A 17,465-nucleotide genomic window follows, 5' to 3' on the forward strand; every position below is an offset into this window, starting at 1 on the left:
CCGCGCTGTCACCGGCGGCACCGCCGCCGAGCGGGACCTCCCGCCCGCCCCGCCCCGCGCCCGCCCCCGCCGCCATCTTGGGGCGCGTCAGCACCGGCGGTCGGGGCGAGCCGACGCCCCGCGCTCCGTTTCGCCCCGCCCCGCCCCCGCCGTCAGTTGCTCTTCCTGCGCCGGGTGCCCTTGGCGCAGCCGCGGCCCAACCAGCCGCCGGGCCGGGCGGGATGTTCGTCCCGCGGTGCAGCGGCCGGCTCGACGCCCTGCGGCGGGGCCACCGGCTTCCGGGAGTGCGTGCCCTCCTCGTCGGGGCGCAGCGGCTCGGCCAGCGCGAAGATGGGGTCCCGCGCCCTGCGGAGAGAAGGAGGTGAGGGCGGGGGGCTCGCGGCGGCCGTCCCGTCCCGTCCCCCCCCCCGGTCCCCACCAGCTCACCGGTCGTAGCCGGGGATCTGCAGGCCCAGCTCCTCCATCAGCAGCCGCATGACGTCGTCGCAGCGGCCGTGCAGCTTTAGGGCAGCCAGGTCGTCCTTGGGTGTCCACTGCGAGGTGACAGCAGGACACGTGCTGCAGCACCCGCTGCGAGGGGCTTCACCCAACCTCCCTGCCCGGCACCGGGAAGGCGCTCACCTGGAGGTTCACGATGTACAGCTTTGGACGACGAGGTGGAGGTTTGCTCATGCACCAAAGCCGGGGGTATTTTTTCAAAACCTGGCACAAAACAGAAATGATCAGCACAGCCAAAGGCACACGTAACCGTGAACCATATCAGCGAGAGGAAAAGGAATGTATTACCAGGAAGGGAAAGAGGGAGGAAGAGAGACTATCACACAGATGGTGGGCGAATCCTGACACCAGAGTTTACAGTTGTCTGTTTGGGAGGAGACTGCTCAGCACCAAGGTGTATCACCAAGAGGGAATGCTGCTAACAATCTTCACCGAGTCTCTAAAGTTACCTTTAAGCTGGAACCCAGACAAAGAATCACATCTGCTTTGCTTGCAGCTTCTGTTGCTGCTTCCCAGTTCAGGGGCTGTGTCAGTGTCCCCTTCTCCCCAAAGTGGACGATTGTATCTCTCAACTGTGCCCCGCACTTGTGGCACAGCCTGCCAGTGTGATGCTTGTGCAGGGCCGTGCGTTCTGTCACATCAAAGACTCGCACGTACTCTCTGTTGGGGGTACACGAAGTGCAGACCTGTAGCACAGGAAGGAAAAATGTTGTATTGTCAGCATCTGCTCCATCTGAGCCCAAGGATGCAGCCACACCTCAGAGAAAAGCACCTTTTGGGGGACAACAAACCTGGAAGCAGTAGAAGGAATCATCTGTGTTTAGATGCTAACTTGGAAACATTCAGAAACGCTCAACTAGCGAGTGGAATTACAGGGGGCAGGGCTGCCTGGTCAATAGGAGGGGTTTTCAGGCAACGCCTGAAGAACTGCACTCAGAAGCAGAATAGCAAATACAGAGAGAGAACTGCCAGCTTGTACAGAAAACTCGATTGTGGAGTTTGCCAAAAAACTGGCAAACTAAAGATACAAACTAAGCTGAGAGTAGCCCTTGTACTAATTTTTGAGTCAGGGAGGGAGAAACAGTTACCATTGTCTTTTTTAAGAGGCCAGTACTGACAGTGTCTTTGTCCCTTCCTAGCTGCTCACCTCTATGTACATGTTTCCATGAAGCTCAGATATTGCTGATCTAGGTAACCCACTTCGCAGGTGCAGCCCATCACAGTTTTGAGATACCACGTGCTGCACCTGGAAGAGAGCAAAACATTGAAATAACACACACAGAGAAGACTCTGAAAGCGTGGTTCCAATGCAGGTAACATCTCAATGTGCAATAAACAGTTCTGCTTCAATATACTGAGCTAGCAGTAGAAAAGCAGAGAGAGTAGAACTCTGTGAAAACTAAGCAGAGAGATTCCTGCTAAATACAGCTGTTAGGCCTGGCAGGCTTTGTGGCCACATCCCCAGACCACAGCCTCAGCAGGAGGCAAACATAAGCTATTAAAAAAAGGCATGAGGGAAAAAGATGCTGAAGCCATAGTCTGGACATGGCCTGATGAAGGCTCAGCTATACAGAAACACAGACACCTCACTGAGAACAACAGTTATGCAGTACTGTGAAAAATATCTTTTTTCTTTATCTGATTTATTATACTGTGACAGTGGAGCACAAGTCATGTACAGAAAAAGAAACCTTACCAGATTATGCTTGTGTAGGCAAGCAATGCTCATATGGGTGAGCGTGGGCTCTGCCTCACTCAGATCTGTAGCACTGACAAGAGGCAGAGAAAAATAAAGAGTAAGAAATTACCATTAGCACTCTCTTTCAGTATCAGCTGTCTGCTGGGCAGCTCAGAATTCATCTCCTGAGTAGCTGCAAAAATGTCCTTCCAGGAAAGAGAAAGGAAAAGTTCACTACAGTCACCTTACCTGATGCTCCTGCCCTTCTGCAGCAATGTCCATATGCCATTGGGGCCTCGGTAGTCTGGGATCGAAGCTGCCTGTGTTATGGAGAGAGACAAAGCACGGCCTGACCCGAAAGTTCCTACCTCTTGTCCACCAACACATCAACCTGGCCTCACCCAGGACAGCGAGGTACTGCATTCACTGCTGCTTTTTCATTCACTCAAAGTTTTCCTAATTATAGGGAGCTCTTTTCCTACCTTGCAGTTCTCAATTTCACCTCCAGTATTTATTTTCTCCAATAATACCACTATGAAATCCCTCCAGAACACTCTTCTCCCCTAGGAACCTCCCACTCCCCCAGACAGAACACAGTTCTTGAACCTTTCATTATTTACACTCAACTCATTTAAAGAACACTCAGCGTTCTTTAAAAAAAATGTCTATTGCGTTAACACTTTTCCACACACTCTGCCCAGCTCCATGCTCCCTATCAGCTGAGATTGCAGAAAAGGGGAAGAACAATGAGGTTCCCATTTCAGAGTTCAGACAAAAGTGACAAATGTGACACGCGAAGAGGCAGCTCCAGATTTCCATTCTCATAAGAGGCCACAGAAACCATTTTTTAAACCATCATTTTTAACTTCTAGTAAGCACTCGTTATTTCTGAATCGTTTATTAATGCAGACAGCATTGAGCAGCTATCACTTCTTTTAGGTTTTGCAGCAAAAGTAGCTGAACTTTTTAACTTAACTCGATTGAAGACAGACTACTGATCTTATTTTAAAAGCTCGTTCTTTGCATAGAGGTGATGCAGCCTCAGAATCTCTTGGCCAGCAGGAACATCCCAAGATGCAAATTAATTAACATCTTGGTCATGGTTTGTAGTTCAACAGTGTTAATACAGAATCCCAAATATCTTCTGGGCAGCCTGGTCTGGTGGTTGGCAACCCTGCACATAGCAGGGGGTTGAAACTTGATCATTGCGGTCCTTTTCAACCCAGGCCATTCTATGATTCTATGATATCCTGTGGTCACTTGGAATCCACAAAAAACAGAGTTCAAACATCGCAACACTCCTGAAGGAGCTCCCAAAGCTCCAGCCACTCACCCCCAAAGAATCCTACCGTACTGATCCCTGCTCCTGTGTAGATGACAAGGTGCTTGGCGTTCCGGATAGCAGCAGCCAGCTCAGTGACCTTTCTCTTTAGCTCCTCTGGCTCATCACATACCTAGGAAATGCAAATGGCCAGTTTCAGCGTGTCGCTGAGCCTGAAAGAACAGAGAGCTCCTTGGACATTTTGATATGGGTCCATCCTAGCCAGGGAATGCAGCAGACAAATATTATCAGAAGGAATATTATCAAAAGGTCTCCTAACTAGAAAAACGTCGGTGTTTGCCATCTGTATTATCTATGAAGGACCAAGGGAAGAAGGTTTCTGGATAGCAGCACACACAGATACAGCCCTCCCAGGGAGCACGGCCACTCAGAGAACCAAACGCATTTCGGAAGAGGTTGGCAGCTGCAAGAAGCAAGGCCGGTGCAGGGAGATCAGCCGAGGACCGGCACAGCAGGGCGCGGTCCCGAGGAACGGGGGCACTCCTGGGAAGGCGGTACCGTCAGTTGTGCCGCAGAACTCCCCCCGCAGCAGGAGCTCAGCGCCCGCGGCAACCCGGAGCGCAAAGCCCCTCCCCGCGGCCGCGGCCCCCGCAGCACCGGCGCGGCCCCGGAGCCGCACCCATCGGGCCCGGCCCGCCCCCGCCCGGCGCCCACCTCCTCCTGCCGTCGGCGCAGCCGCTCGCGCCTCTTGCGGCGCCTCTCCAGCTCCCGGACGATGTCCTCGCTCTCGCTCAGCACCTGACACTCCTCGGGGCTCCGTTCCGCCGGCGGCTTCCTCCAGATGCGGGAAACCTGCCCGGCACACGCAGCGCGTCACGGCAGTCCGGCCGCGCGGGCGGACCGAGGGGCGCCGCGCCGTACCGTACCGTACCGTACCGTACCGTACCTGTCTCCGCCGGTCTCGCTGCTCCTCCTGCTGAAGGATCTCGGCGCGCGCCGCCGCCTTCCGCTCCGAGCGGCTGAGGCTGCCGCCGGCCGCCATCGCGCCGGAAGCGCCCCACTTCCGCTGTCAGACGCCGGACGCGAGAAGCCGCTTCCTCTCGGAGAGCGCGGCCGAGCGCCGCTTCCGGCCCCTCCCGCCCCGCGGTGCGCAGCAGCGCCCCCTCGCGCGGCGGCGAACCACGCCGCAAAGGAAGCGCCGGGCCGTGGTGTTTGAAAGCCGTTTATTGTCATGTACAAAACAACGGCGGCCGCGCCGGCAGACGAACACTATGTACAGCAATAAATAACGCCCGCCGTCGCCGCGCGGGGCAATAACTTAGCAATAAATACCGCCTCCCGCCCGCCAACCGCGGCCTCGCTGCACCCCACCCCCGGACAGCGGACAGACCCGGGGCCGGGACGGGCCAACGGCACGGCGGGTCCCGCCGGAGCCCCGCGGTCCCTCCGGGCGGTGCTCGTCTGAGGGCGGCGCCCCGCCGGGCCCGGGAAGGGCAGCGCGGCAGCTCCGACCTCGGCCCTCGCGCCCTCCCCGCCCCGCTCCCTCGGGACGGCGCTGCCCACCGGCGCAGCACGACGCAGGAGTCACTCGACACGATTCACCACACGATACACAAAGCCCCGGCCGGGCCGCTGCAGGGGACACGCTTCATGGTTCCTTAGAGGGCGGCTGGGGCCGGGCCCCACCTCCCAACCACTGCATCAAAAATGTACCGGGAAAGGAGAAAGAAAACACAACACCCTTCACAGCAGGAAACCGAACGGACGAGCACCTCAGGAACAAGAACTGCCACACTCCAGAACGCTATATACGAGAGAGAGAGAGATCAGAGCGACGGGCTCGGGGCAGGGCCGCCTCACGCAGGCATCGGGTGCCGGGTGGTGAGGACTGCGCGCCCTGAACGTGACGGGAGATTCTTCAGACACCGCAGAAATACATTACTCGGATTCCAATACTTCACTGAGAACAAAACCAAAAACACCACGCCAGTATGGGGAAGCAGCACCCGCAAAGAGGAGCACATCCCCTCCTGCACCTCTAGGATGGAGCCAGACAGAGCGCTTTGTGAGCAGGGAACCATCTCACCCGCGGAGCTGGTTCATCACACGGGCGCCCTATGGCAGCAGCTTTGTGCCCACGTGTCCCTAAAGAGATGTGTCCTCACCGAATGCATTCAGCCACTCAAAGCAAACTGGGACCACAAGCTAGCAAGCACAGCGCAGAGGAGGAGAAATAACAGCATTCATGGCTGGTGGAGTCAGCGCTGATGCCTGTTCTGTCCTCCTCACTTGCTCCAGGGAAGCACAGACTCTCATTGGCAGCAACAATTGCAGTCCAGCAGGCAGAGAACGATCAGGTGCAGAATACAATGGAAATGAGTTTGCCAGGGCTGTGGGACTGCCTGTCATTGCCTGCTCTATTGATGGAGCCCTCCTCACAACAATCTCCAGCAAACGGAGACAGTTTGCACACAAAACCTTGTCTGCTCACTCTGCAGAGGTCTGGCCTCCAGCTGGGAGGCTCTTCTGCCAGGTCAGATCTCAGGGCTCCAGGAGGGGCAGGGTTGGGTTTTACAGCCTGAGCCAGCCAGAGGACTCTGTTGTGTCTCATCTCCTCCTCACAGCACCCAGCAGCTGGAAGACAAAGGCTCGAGCCTAGAAGTCTGCGTGAAGTGTTGCACAGCAAGTAGCCCATCTGGTGCATAGCAAGGAAACAGCACAACACCTCAGTTTGGAGAGGAGAAAACCCATGAGCTGGATGGGGGAAGCCTGGAGGCGATGTTCTAACCTACTCTTTATCCACAAAGTTCACAGGGAAAAGCATTCCAAACAGCTTCTCCCTAAGTCGGCAATTAGTCAGTACAAAGCTGATCTCCTCTTTCAACAAGAAATCCCATCAGCTCCTCTCCAGCTGTGCGGTAGCTCTCATTAGGTGTACCTGCTTTTCAGCCCAGAGAACAGCATCAGTTCAGCTACATAAGAAACTCATCACCAAAACACACCTAGTATAGCAAACCACACTTCGCTTGTGCCATCCTTATCTGTCTCCTGTGCTCAGGTGATTTTCGACACCCAAAAGATCAAATGGACTTCACCCCCATGCCCTGATTCTCCAAAACAACTCAGTAATCAGATCGAGTCTTTCAGGAGGCGAGGGCAGGGAGGTCTGTCCTAGTGTGAAAATGGAGCCTGACCACAAACTGTTTTTCAGCTGTGTCACATAGCTGTAAGTTTAGGCACCTTTACCAATACCTACAGCCATAAGTTGCACCAGGAAAAAAAAAGTAACCAAGACACCTCTCACTTTTCAGTAATATGCTGATGCTCGGCACAAGAGGCTGCAGCTTCAGGACAAGTGCAGGCCCTGCACCACCCAAAACGCCGTCAGCCCTGCCTCTCATCAGAGGAGCCACGAGCACAGCGCGAACTCTGACCACAGGATCCACATCCAGCTCCATCTTCATTCCCCTCAGTCTCCTTCAGAACTTATACAGCTCTCCCTTGTGTTACTTCTCAGCCAGAGGAGAGCAGTCCCAATGGGAACGCATCCCCCACGCAGGTAACTCTAGGGTCAGCACTGGCTGGGCAGCGAGAGGCCTGAGCTGCTTGCGCAGAAGCGACAGCTGCAACACCCAGAGAGAGAAGCAGGCGTCCCACCAAGCCCCCCTGCAGAGCAGCGTTTTCAGGGCACGCATCACTCCTCAGCGGCATCAGCCATTCATTTTCACCTCTCAGAAAAACAGCAACTTTGCCTGTGTGCCAGAATCCTCCTGGAGAATTCGGAGAGATTCCAAGCGAACCTCTCGCTCGAGCTCAGGGAAAACAACAGAAGCATGAGAACGACAGCACATGGCAAAGGCAGCCACTGACAGCACCACAGCACAGCGCCACGCGGAGCTCGGAGAGCACAGAGAGCGCAACACGAGGGGACACAACGGAGCCAGCAAGATCGAGAATAAGTCACTTTTGGTACAATTGCAAAAAGATATCAAACAGGATTTGACTCTTTTTTTTTTTTTTTTTTTTGTCTTTTTTTTTTTTTTTCTTTTTCTAAGTTTTATAAATAAAGTCTGATAACTCTTTATAAAAACTAACCTCGGAGCCACAAACAGTTTGCGGGAGGTTCATGAGAAACTTTAAAATTATTTATTTATTAACTTCTAACTAGCAAAGTCTCCGAGAATATTTCCCCATTTCTATGGCCAAATATTCTCGCCCTCTCGGATAAAAAAAGCTGACTATAAATACGCTCTCTCTTCTGTCTGATTTTCATTTTAAACTTAGATAATTTAATAACTCTTAAAACGATGTTTCTCTTTAAATAAAAGGGCTATTTAACCACATAAACTGGTCGTGTAAACCATCACACTAGAGACACTTGATACCCTCAAAACACGGGAACAACTAGTGATTTTGGTCTTGTTCAGTGCAACACATTAGGCACAAAACCGGCCTGCAGTCAGCAACGTACCTCCCTCCCCCCCCTCCCAGACCCCATCCCATCCCCCTCCCCTCAGCTGGGGCAGAGGCAGTGGGGCACACCAGCATCTTCCCATCCACCGCCGCTATCCGCACTCTACTGCAATGGAAGCCTGAAGGAAACTCACTGCTTGGGCACAGAGGCGCACCTAGAAATGAATACCACATCTATTACACAGAACACCCCAGCTGCAACTACAGGTACCGGATGAGACAAAAGCAGCAGGCTCAGGTGCCGGGCAGTCAGGCACCTGGATACACCACCTGGAAGAGTAATGAAATAAAGCCTTTGGAAGTGACTGAAAACTGGGGTTCCAGGAAGAAAGCCTCCCTCCGGGCCTCTCGCTGCGCAGCGCAGACTTCCTTTGGCCAGAACACTGAGATCTTACAGCCTGTCCCAAGGGCAGCTGAGGGCTACAGACCGCTGGGTGGGAGGTGCTGTCTGCACAGGACAAGGGATGCATCACCACTGCTCATACCAATCTGAACACAACAAAACAAAACCAGAGCGATCAGCAGGCCAGTCCTGGGCCAAGTAGAAGGAACCCTGACCCGTGTGGGGAGGGTTTGTGCTTTGGGGATTCCAGGCTGGTTTTGTGCCTAATTGCCCTGCACAGACAAGCTCAGGCAACACTCGCTTCACTAAGACCGGGCGTCCGTTTTGGATTTCACTATTGTGATGACACTAGTGGTAGCGACCTTGCCAGGGACGAGGGGCCCCATGCTGGAGGTGAGAGGGCCCCGCACGGGGGTGACAGGGCTCCGGGCCACGGTTCTGGCGAAGTTCTGGAGTGCCTCATATTTGGAGCGGAGAGCATCGAGTTCCATTTTCATGCTGGCATTCTCAGAGGCCAGCTTCTCCACCTCCTGCTGCAGCTCTGCCTTCTGCTTCTCCAGTTCCTCCTTCTGGGTAACGCGCTTGACCCTGCAGCTGGCTGCGTAGCCTCGGTTCTTCAGCGTGCGCCGGCGCTGCTTCAGCTGGATGATCTCCTCCTTGGACAGGCCCCGCAGATGCTGGTTCAGCTCCCGCACAGACATGGTCACCAGCTCCTCATCTGTCAGGCTGGTCCCATTCTCGCCTGGCTCCCGCTTCACCTGTGAGGAGAGAAGGCGGTGTGCAGTCTGAAGCCTCGAGCAGCCGCCCGCACCCCCCGTCCTCCACCTGCTGCTTTACCTTCAAGGCCTTGTTTCCTTTGTTGGGGGTCGTCATAACACGGCAGCCACGTCAGTCAGGCTCTGGAAGGGATGGAGGTCAGGTTAGTTCCTGGGTTAGTTCTCAGCAGAGCCAGAGCCACTGCACGGAGCCCCGCAGCAGCACCCCGTGCTGAGACACCCCCACTGCCCTCCCCAGGCAGCCCTCAGCCTGACTGCATTGGACTCACAGCATGGCAACAGATTCCGCCCCTTAGCAGGAACTGCTGCCCTTCCACAGCCCTACAACCACCGAGACTTGTAGCAATGCTGTTTTTTGTTTGGGGCGTGGGGGGGGGGAATTAAAAAACTAGGAGGAGCCAGAATACACGGAAGCCACATTTTTAAAAATAGCCTGGCAGCAGCAGCCAGGTCCGGAGCACGCCTGCTCAGGGCCAGTCACGCTGACTCAGCACGCCGGCAGCCCGCGCCTCTGCTCCCAGCTGCATCCTCACAGCCCCTGAGCACAGCACAGCCCCACACACCCGCTGCCCAGCACAGCCAGAGCTGCCCAGAGCGAGTCCTGCCAGATCCACGATGCTCCCAAGGACACAGCCTGGCACGGTCCAGGAGCACATCACCGGCACTGAGTGGAAGGGACAGCTTCACCTGCACGGGGCACTTGTGAGGTGCTGAACACAGCTGCCACGCTCATTCCTCTCCAAACTGTGGGTGCTCCCCAACAAAGCCAGAACAGCTGGGTTACAGTCTGAGTTCTGCATCCAACTCTTCCTGTGGGGAGGACAGGCAGCCCAAACCCACGGCTCAGTGCTGGGGCTCACAGGAATCCCATTACTGATCTAACAAAAACCTCAAGAACCCTCCCTGCTCCTGTCACCCAAAGCTGACCTGCAGCCATACACATTTCCCATTGAGGCAGCCCCTATCAGCCCCAGCAAAGCCAGGACAGCACCACCTTCTCCCTTCCTTATCTTCAAAGCTGAGAGATAAGAAAACAAAGATCAAGGGAGGCTGAAACTGGAGGGGAGCAGACTCCTCCACTGCCAGGGAGGACAGCATTCCAGATCGATAACAGCAGCTCCTGGGGCTGTCTCCATACAGAGGCATAGCAGGGCTCCTGCCCCTGTGCACCTCCTCCCCTCACACCTCAGGTCAGAATGTCACTGCACCCCAACAAACTGAATCCTCAACAGCCACGTCCATCCCACACAGCCCGGCACTGCCTCCGTGCAGGTGCAGTCTGCAAGCACCTTTGTACCTTCTGTGCCAGCCAACAGCAATTCTGTTCGCTGCTCTTTTGTTTGCTAGACATAAGAGGCAGAGTTGCAGCCAAGACCCAGCTGTACAGTCAGCAAATACGGATTTTTGCTCCTCCAGCAGCTGCAGCTCAGGCTCCCGCAATGCGCCCGGTGCTGACTGCTAGAGGTGAGCAGGATCAGCGCTGTGCAGGACACGGAGCAGAGGAGCACAATTCAGATGCTCCCAAGGCCGGAGCCTGCCAGGAGGTGGCTATTTATACCCAGAGGACAATGTTCCTTGCAGCACGATGTCCGTGACAACCTGACAGCGCCATAAGGGTCACTTTGCCACCAAGGGAGGTGGCTGCAGTGGGGGGAGCACATGCAGACTGCTGCCTCCTGAAATCAGTTCTGTGCTTTCTCATGCCATTCTTTCTCTTTCTTTCTTGTTTCCTGCACCCCCCCCCCTCACACCCCATCAAACAAAATGGCCGCTGGAAAAAGGGGCAGAAGGAAGAGAAAAACTGGGGAGAAGCATAACACTGGCCCTGCAGAATCCTCTGACTGCACACTGGGGTCGTATGGCTGCAGAAATTTGTGCCCCACAGGGCTAGATGGTTCCCTACTGCTAGGAAATACTAAAACTTCCTTCATTGCAGCAGATGTAAAGAAATAAACACTGCATCAGGCTGGGCACGGGGGGCAGAGCAGGGCAGGGAGCTCATACAGCCCTGACCTCAGAGTCCATGCTCACTCTGTACCTCACACTGTCTTTTCTGCTAAGAAAAATACATAAACCCACAGATACAGACACAAAAGGATGGGCCAACAAGAGCCGCTGTGCAGAGCAAGCGTAGAAATGTGAGGGACCAGGTGGAGGGACGCGGCCGGGATGAGTGCAGGGACCCAGAGAGCTGCGATGGGGTCAGGAGAGCGCTCCCCAAGCCTGAATCACAACATCACTTCTGTTGGACATGAGGGCTGCAGCGTCTGTACCCGAGGAACCGTGTGCTGTGGCTCTGAGACGGGGCTGTGCCTGAAAGCAGCACCAGTTTGGACCCCCCCCCGTTCCCTACCAGAGACCCAGCACAGCAACACTGGCAACACGAGGGTGGTGGGAAGGCAGCAGACCCGGAGGACACTGAGCCCAGACACAGCCCGGCTCTGCAGACGGCTGATTTCTCTGCTTTTCAGAGGTTCCCGAAGAAAGATCGCACTGAAAAGTGCCAAACGCGATGACTGCAGCGAAGAAAATGCCGCCTCAACACATTTCCCCGGCGTTGAAAAGCACTGAGCTCAGCACGGCCGCAGCCAATTCCCCCCCAACACGGAGCGCACCGCGCGGGGCCTTTCCTTTCCCGGTTCCCCGTTCGCTGCCCGTTCCCCAGCGCGGCGCCGCGCCACGCGCGCACTGTAAACACGGTGACGTCGCCGGGGCGCGGGGCAGGGCCGGGCGCGGAGCTCTCCTCCCCCCCCCCCCGGTGCGGGATCCCCGTTCCGTTTATTCGTGGTTTTTTCCTACGCGTGCACAAATGGCCTCACACAGCCCTCCCGGAACTCAAACGGCCCGCACTTTCCCTCGTTGACCGGCATCAGAGCAACGCCACCGCCCCTCCCGCGGGACCCCCGTGACCCCGCAGCCGCCACCGCCGCGGTGACGGGAGGGCTCAGCGCGGAAGGAGCGGAACGGCCCGAGCCCCGCGGCGGGGAACCCTCGGGAAGCGCCGCGCCGAGGCCTCGGCCTTCACAGCCCCAACGCCCGCCGGGACACCGGGGGGAGCGCGGGGCGGGGCGGGCGGAGCGGCGGGGCCCCGCGCACCTGTTGCTCGGCCGCGGCGCGGGGACCGGGCCGGGAGCGACGCGAAACGAGCGGAAGCCGCGGCTCCGGAGCCCCCGCCGTGAGTCAGCGGCGGCCGCCCCGCCCCGCCCCCGGGGACCGGCCCGCCGCGCCCGCCGCCCCGCCCCGCCCGGTGCCAGGGCCGCGCCCGCCGCCCGCGCCGCGCCTCCTCCCTCCGGCGCCGCCGCCGCCGCCGCCGCCGCCGCGCGCCCCTCACCGCCCGCGCTCGCTGCGGTCACCTCCTGACGGAGCCGGCGGGGCCGGAGCCGGGCGGGACGGGGAGGCCGCGCTGCAGGGACCGGGACGCCGCGAGCCGCCGCCGCTCACGGACGCGTCACGTGATGTTTGGGTCACGTGGCTCCATTCATGAAGCGCCCGGCGCAACCGCCCCGCGCCTTAAGGGGGACGCGCGCTTCTGTCGGAGGCGGCGGGGCGAGGAGGGCGGGGCGGCGACTTAAAGGGGCGGCGGGGCCGGAGCGGGGCTGGGCCGCGGTGTGATCCGAGCCGGGCGGGGAGGAAGCGCGGTAACCGGGCAGCGGGAGGCCGGGCTGCATAGCGGAGAAAGCGCGGTCCGAAGGAGGAGGCGCTGGGCAGCGGCCGGAGCACCGCGAGGTCTCGACACCCGCTTTACGGCCGGCGGACAGCGCTGGGCGCTCCGCTGCTTTCGGCCTTTGTTCCGCACCGCTTCGGCCCCGGCGCTTCTCTTTTATCGGCCAACGCCCGGCACGGCTCCGCGGTGCGGCACCCGACCGCCGCAAGACCGAGGGGACGGCGGAGCTGAGCCGGGTGAGAGCTCAGTGCCGGGCTGCGGGGACACGGCGGGCGCGGAGCCGCACCCACCCAAAATACAGCCGCGAATCTGTCAGAACAACGGTTTATTCAAGGAGCAGGAAGAGCAGCAGCCATGTCACACCTACAGGGCCTTGCCCTGCTGTTGCCTAACATAAAACCGCACAGGCATTGCTAGCACCTTTGGCAGTCTGCATTGATTTCCAAATGCTTTTCTTGCACCACACACACAGATGCCCCCGGGTTCCCAAGGATGCAGTGACCCCTCTTAAGTGCCTTCTTTCTACCAGTGCTCCCACAGCGTACCTCGAGGCAGAACAGCATGACACAGAGATCCACCCAAATCCCTTCCATCCCCCATAGCTCCTGCTGCAGCCCAGTAGCAGTTATTAGGGCAGTGTGAACGCTGGGTGCTGCTTCTTGGTTTGGGACTCTGGAAGAAGAGGGAACGCTGTAAAGCCACAGAAAGCTGCTGTTCGGGGGGTGAATGCCAAGGCTGCATCTGAATGAAACAGAACGTGGCTAAGGGATTCACATTAACCCTCTTTTATCCTCAAAGTGGATGGGAAATGAGGCAGAGGCACTTTGGTCCCTGGTGAGAAGCATATTAGGACCCAGCCTCAGTGCACAGCACTGCATTTGTGTGATAGCACCTACTCTAGCTAAGAAAAACAACAAGAGATGAGTTCTGAAAGCATATGCAAGATGAGGAAAGAGGGATCCAGACCTGACTCAAACCTTTGAGCCTAAAAAGCATTTGGAAAGTTCTTAAAAATCCTGCCATAAACTGTTTCTACGTGGGACACAATAAATGATACCTCACTTCTGGAAGCATCCAAGGCTTCCGGCAAATGGTGCCCATGACAAAGCTCTGAGTATGGTGTTACCCAGGCCACAGTGAGCAGCTCTGTGCTGCCCCACAGCTGCTGCAAGCGAAGAGTCAGGTATGGAGAACATCAACACTCAGTGTGAATGTTTTCCTTGGTCAAAAAAGAAAGGGCATGGAGGAAACTGATGGTCAGCACAGCCAGAGTACAGCAGTACAGCAATCTGCTCAGTCCTTCTTGCTGCTGGGGTTCTTACTGTTGAACAGACTGACTTTGCTGGCAGATGCCACAGACAGAGAAGGAGACTCCAGCTTCACTTTATCCAACAAAGTCTTCTTTATGGCTGCTGGGGAGATCTTCTCCTTGTCGGCCAAATGCTGCAGCTGCCTGCCATAGGGTGGTAGAAGAGAGAGAAGGTAAGAAGTAGAAAGAGGAAGAGACAAGTGGTTCTTTAGGATTTCTCAGTGCCCACCTTGTCCGGATACAGGAAGCCTCCACAGCATTGATGAGCAGTGAGCGAAAGCCTCCGCTCTCCAGGAAGTGCAGGGCATGAATGCTGGCTCCCCCAGGGGAGCAGACGTTATCTTTCAGCTGACCTGGGTGCTGCTCTGATTCCAACAGCATTTTGGCAGCGCCCTGTGGTGAGGAATAGAAAACGACTATCAAAACTCTGAGGAAACCCTCTGCCAGATACTCCTGTTCTTCATTGCTTAGAGCAGCACCTAACGGGTCACAAAGGGCAAAACCGGTCTCCTGCCCGAGGGCCGATAGCAGGCTGCCAAAACATTTTTGAGAGCTGGAAAATCCTGTACAGGAGACATGGCTCCCCAGGCCCACCACACCACCAGCACCAGCAGATTGCTGCAGGCACTTCCTATGTCTCCTCACCAGGAATCCGTGTGCATTCAAACCAAATGTACATTTAAATGCATTCAGTAAAGGGACTGAAATCATTTAAAACTATGATGTGCAGACGCTCTGCACAGAGCAGGCAGAGTCTCAAGAGCATTTTGGAGGAAGCAATACTGACCAGCAAAGCCTGAGCTCCGAGCCGAACAGCCAGCCTGCGGGGAAGCCCCATTTTCACACCTCCATCAGCCAGAGCATCCAGGGCAGTGAATGCCTGAGATCAGACAGAGGAAAAAAAGTGACTGGAAGTCTCTACTCTGAGATCAGTGTTCTTACAGAAGGCAGAATCCACAGCTCTAGGATCACATTGTGACTTACAAAGACTTGACAAAAGTCAGCCCCTTTACTGCATTGATGCCATGCCACGCTTCTCTCCCACCAGCTCCAGCTGAGTTGTAGGGAGAATGGAAGAAATTCAGCTTCTAGGTCATCCTAACAACAGGCTCAGATTTTGCAACACAGACGTGGACACTGCACACTGGCTATGGACTTCAGCCTCATCCAACTGGTAATAGACTTTTGTTGTTGACCCACACTGGTTATAAACTGGATACCTGGATTACATGTCCCATCACGAACGGCAGTGATGAGAAAAACAAGAAAACACACACTGAATGTGCACAGACTTTCGGTGCATGCAAAGCCCACCAGTGTCCCCAGCATTTCCATGAACTGAGAAAGCAGCACATACATACGCAGGGCCACTGCCACTGAGCCCTGTTACAGCATCTATCAGGTCCTCTTCCACCTCTGTGCAGAAGCCTACGCTGGCCATAAGTTGTTCCAAGAGCTTCCCATCCTCCACATCTGCATGAGTCCCGGTAGCATAGACTGTGGCACCTTCTCGGACAATCACAGGGGTGTTGGTCATGCACCTGATCACTTTAGGTGCGGGGCAGAAGGCAGAGAGTTTCTTAGGGCAGAAAGTTATTGAAGATAGAGAGAAAGAAGGAAGAAAATAAATAAAAGAGAGCTTTAGTGCATATCTGGCATTTCAAACAGGAAGGGGCTCCCAAGGGGCAAGAGCAGCACAAACAGAGGAGCAGAGAGATTCCTGTGTACCAAATTCCCCACTTTAAGTCAAAGTGGGCAAAACTTAAATGTGAAATCCTTAGTCACAGCACCAAACAGAACACTGTGGGGAACAACATCCTCCACAGCTGCCCCATCGGCACCAGAACAGCTCCTGCAGACACTGAGCACAAAGTCTGCAGAAATTCACAGGAGAAGACCCACCTCTTCTCACACGGAGAGAAAAAGCAATCTGATAGCATTTCATGTAATAAAAAAGCCTCCATGAGGAGCACTGCAGCTTATTCTGACGAGGCAAAGGTGGCCCAAAGCAGCCAGCTGGGCAGCACAGTGCTGTGCTGGGGACCGCAGGCAATGCTGGGGTCAGGCTTGAGTCCACTTCCAGCGCTCTGCTGTCCTGATGGCCCTGCCCGGCTCAGCACCGCCCGGCCCTCACCTTCTCGATGGAGCTGATGGTGACACCGGCAGCGCAGGAGACCACGATGTGACGCTCCTCGATGTCGGGCCCCACCTCGTCCAGGATGAAGGGGATGATGGGGGGCTTCACGGCCAGAAAGAGGACGTCGCTACTCTTCACCGTGTCCTTGTTGCTCACAGTGAAGTTCACACCCATTTTCTGCAGTGGGAGAGAGAAGCGACGGCTGTGGTTCGTGGCTGCCGATCGGGAGCAGCGCCCAGCCGCCCGCACTCACCCGCAGCCCGCTGACGGTAGGCAGCTCGGTGTCCGGGGAGCTCGCCGTGATCTTGTGCGCTGCCAGGATCCCTGCAGACAAAGCGCGACTCAGCCCGGGCACCTCGCCGGGCACCTCGCCGGGCACCTCGCCACGCCCCCCGGCCCCGCACCCACCTGCCGCCGTGAAGCCCCGGGCCAGGGCGAAGGCGAGCTGCCCGGCCCCGATGAATCCCACGCTCATGGTGCGGTGCGGAGCGACCAAAGCCCACCTGCAACCGCGCCGCCGTCCACGTGGCCGCGCTCCGCTCAGAGAGGCGGTGACGCGGCGCATTGGGGCGGGGCGGAGGCGCGTAGCCAATCGTCAAGCTGAGGGGCGGGGCCACGCCGGCTCTCCGCCTCTCAAGGGCGAGAGGCGGGGCCTCCGGCTGAGCTCTCGCCAGCGATTGGTGCAACCCGCTCCGGGTGTTGCATCATTCACCGCCTACGCGGACCGCCCGGGGCCGGCCGCTGCCTCTCAGCTCCGAGCCGCCAGGGGGCGCTCTCGTCCCGCCGCAGCCGCGCACGGAGCGCGGTCCCTTCTGGAAGCTTCGGGTCCCGCCCTGCGTTGGGGCGGCGGTGGGCGCGGGGCGCGGAGGGGCGGCGCTCCTCGTCCTGGGGGATTTTGTGCTTGTTTGCATTCCGTGTCTCGTTTCTTAATGTGTAATTCTGGGACCCGGGCTGGAGCACAGAGCCGGGCTCTGAATGCACGCACGTACATGTCGGCATACCACAGCGCCATCCCGGGACGCCTCTGTGATGAGTTCCTCCATCATCATTTGCTAATTAAGGAGGACGGGCTCTGGAAATAAAGGGCTTTTTAATTAACTGGATCACGACAGGGCTGGTTGTTAAAATCACATTAAGCAGATACGGGATGTTCTGTGTCCAGGATTGGGCAATCTCATTCTTTCCAATGGTTTGAGGGTTTTTAACCACCAAAGCACGAGGATTGCTTATTTTTATTTTTTTTTTCCCCCTAAAAGAGCGAATTGTTGTCCACAAATCTGCCTTTTTTGCCATTTTGACCATGCG

At 56.6% G+C, this 17,465-nt stretch overlaps 3 protein-coding genes across 3 annotated transcripts; all 3 read right to left on the reverse strand.

Annotated features, from left to right (window-relative positions):
* Positions 1–92: 92 nt before the first annotated feature.
* SIRT7 (sirtuin 7) lies at positions 93–4,500 on the reverse strand (the record flags this gene model as incomplete). Its single annotated transcript, XM_079544185.1, has 10 exons — positions 93–345; positions 427–533; positions 622–702; positions 948–1,184; positions 1,646–1,744; positions 2,195–2,267; positions 2,426–2,496; positions 3,526–3,630; positions 4,173–4,310; positions 4,405–4,500. The coding sequence occupies 10 exons, from the start codon at positions 4,498–4,500 to the stop codon at positions 153–155; spliced, it is 1,200 nt and encodes a 399-aa protein (XP_079400311.1). The 3' UTR covers positions 93–152.
* A 4,079-nt stretch (positions 4,501–8,579) lies between these two features.
* On the reverse strand, positions 8,580–9,147 carry MAFG (MAF bZIP transcription factor G; the record flags this gene model as incomplete). The annotated part of the gene is made up of 2 exons (XM_079544426.1): positions 8,580–9,032; positions 9,112–9,147. The coding sequence occupies 2 exons, from the start codon at positions 9,145–9,147 to the stop codon at positions 8,580–8,582; spliced, it is 489 nt and encodes a 162-aa protein (XP_079400552.1).
* Positions 9,148–14,007: 4,860 nt separating this feature from the next.
* PYCR1 (pyrroline-5-carboxylate reductase 1) lies at positions 14,008–16,635 on the reverse strand (the record flags this gene model as incomplete). Its single annotated transcript, XM_079544273.1, has 7 exons — positions 14,008–14,167; positions 14,253–14,416; positions 14,811–14,903; positions 15,381–15,602; positions 16,158–16,337; positions 16,414–16,484; positions 16,569–16,635. 7 exons carry the CDS (start codon positions 16,633–16,635, stop codon positions 14,008–14,010), a joined length of 957 nt encoding a protein of 318 aa, XP_079400399.1.
* Between the last annotated feature and the right edge of the window lie 830 nt (positions 16,636–17,465).

Source organism: Tetrao urogallus (assembly GCF_951394365.1).
Source record: "Tetrao urogallus genome assembly, chromosome: 18".
In the NCBI taxonomy this organism is placed as follows: domain Eukaryota; kingdom Metazoa; phylum Chordata; class Aves; order Galliformes; family Phasianidae; genus Tetrao; species Tetrao urogallus.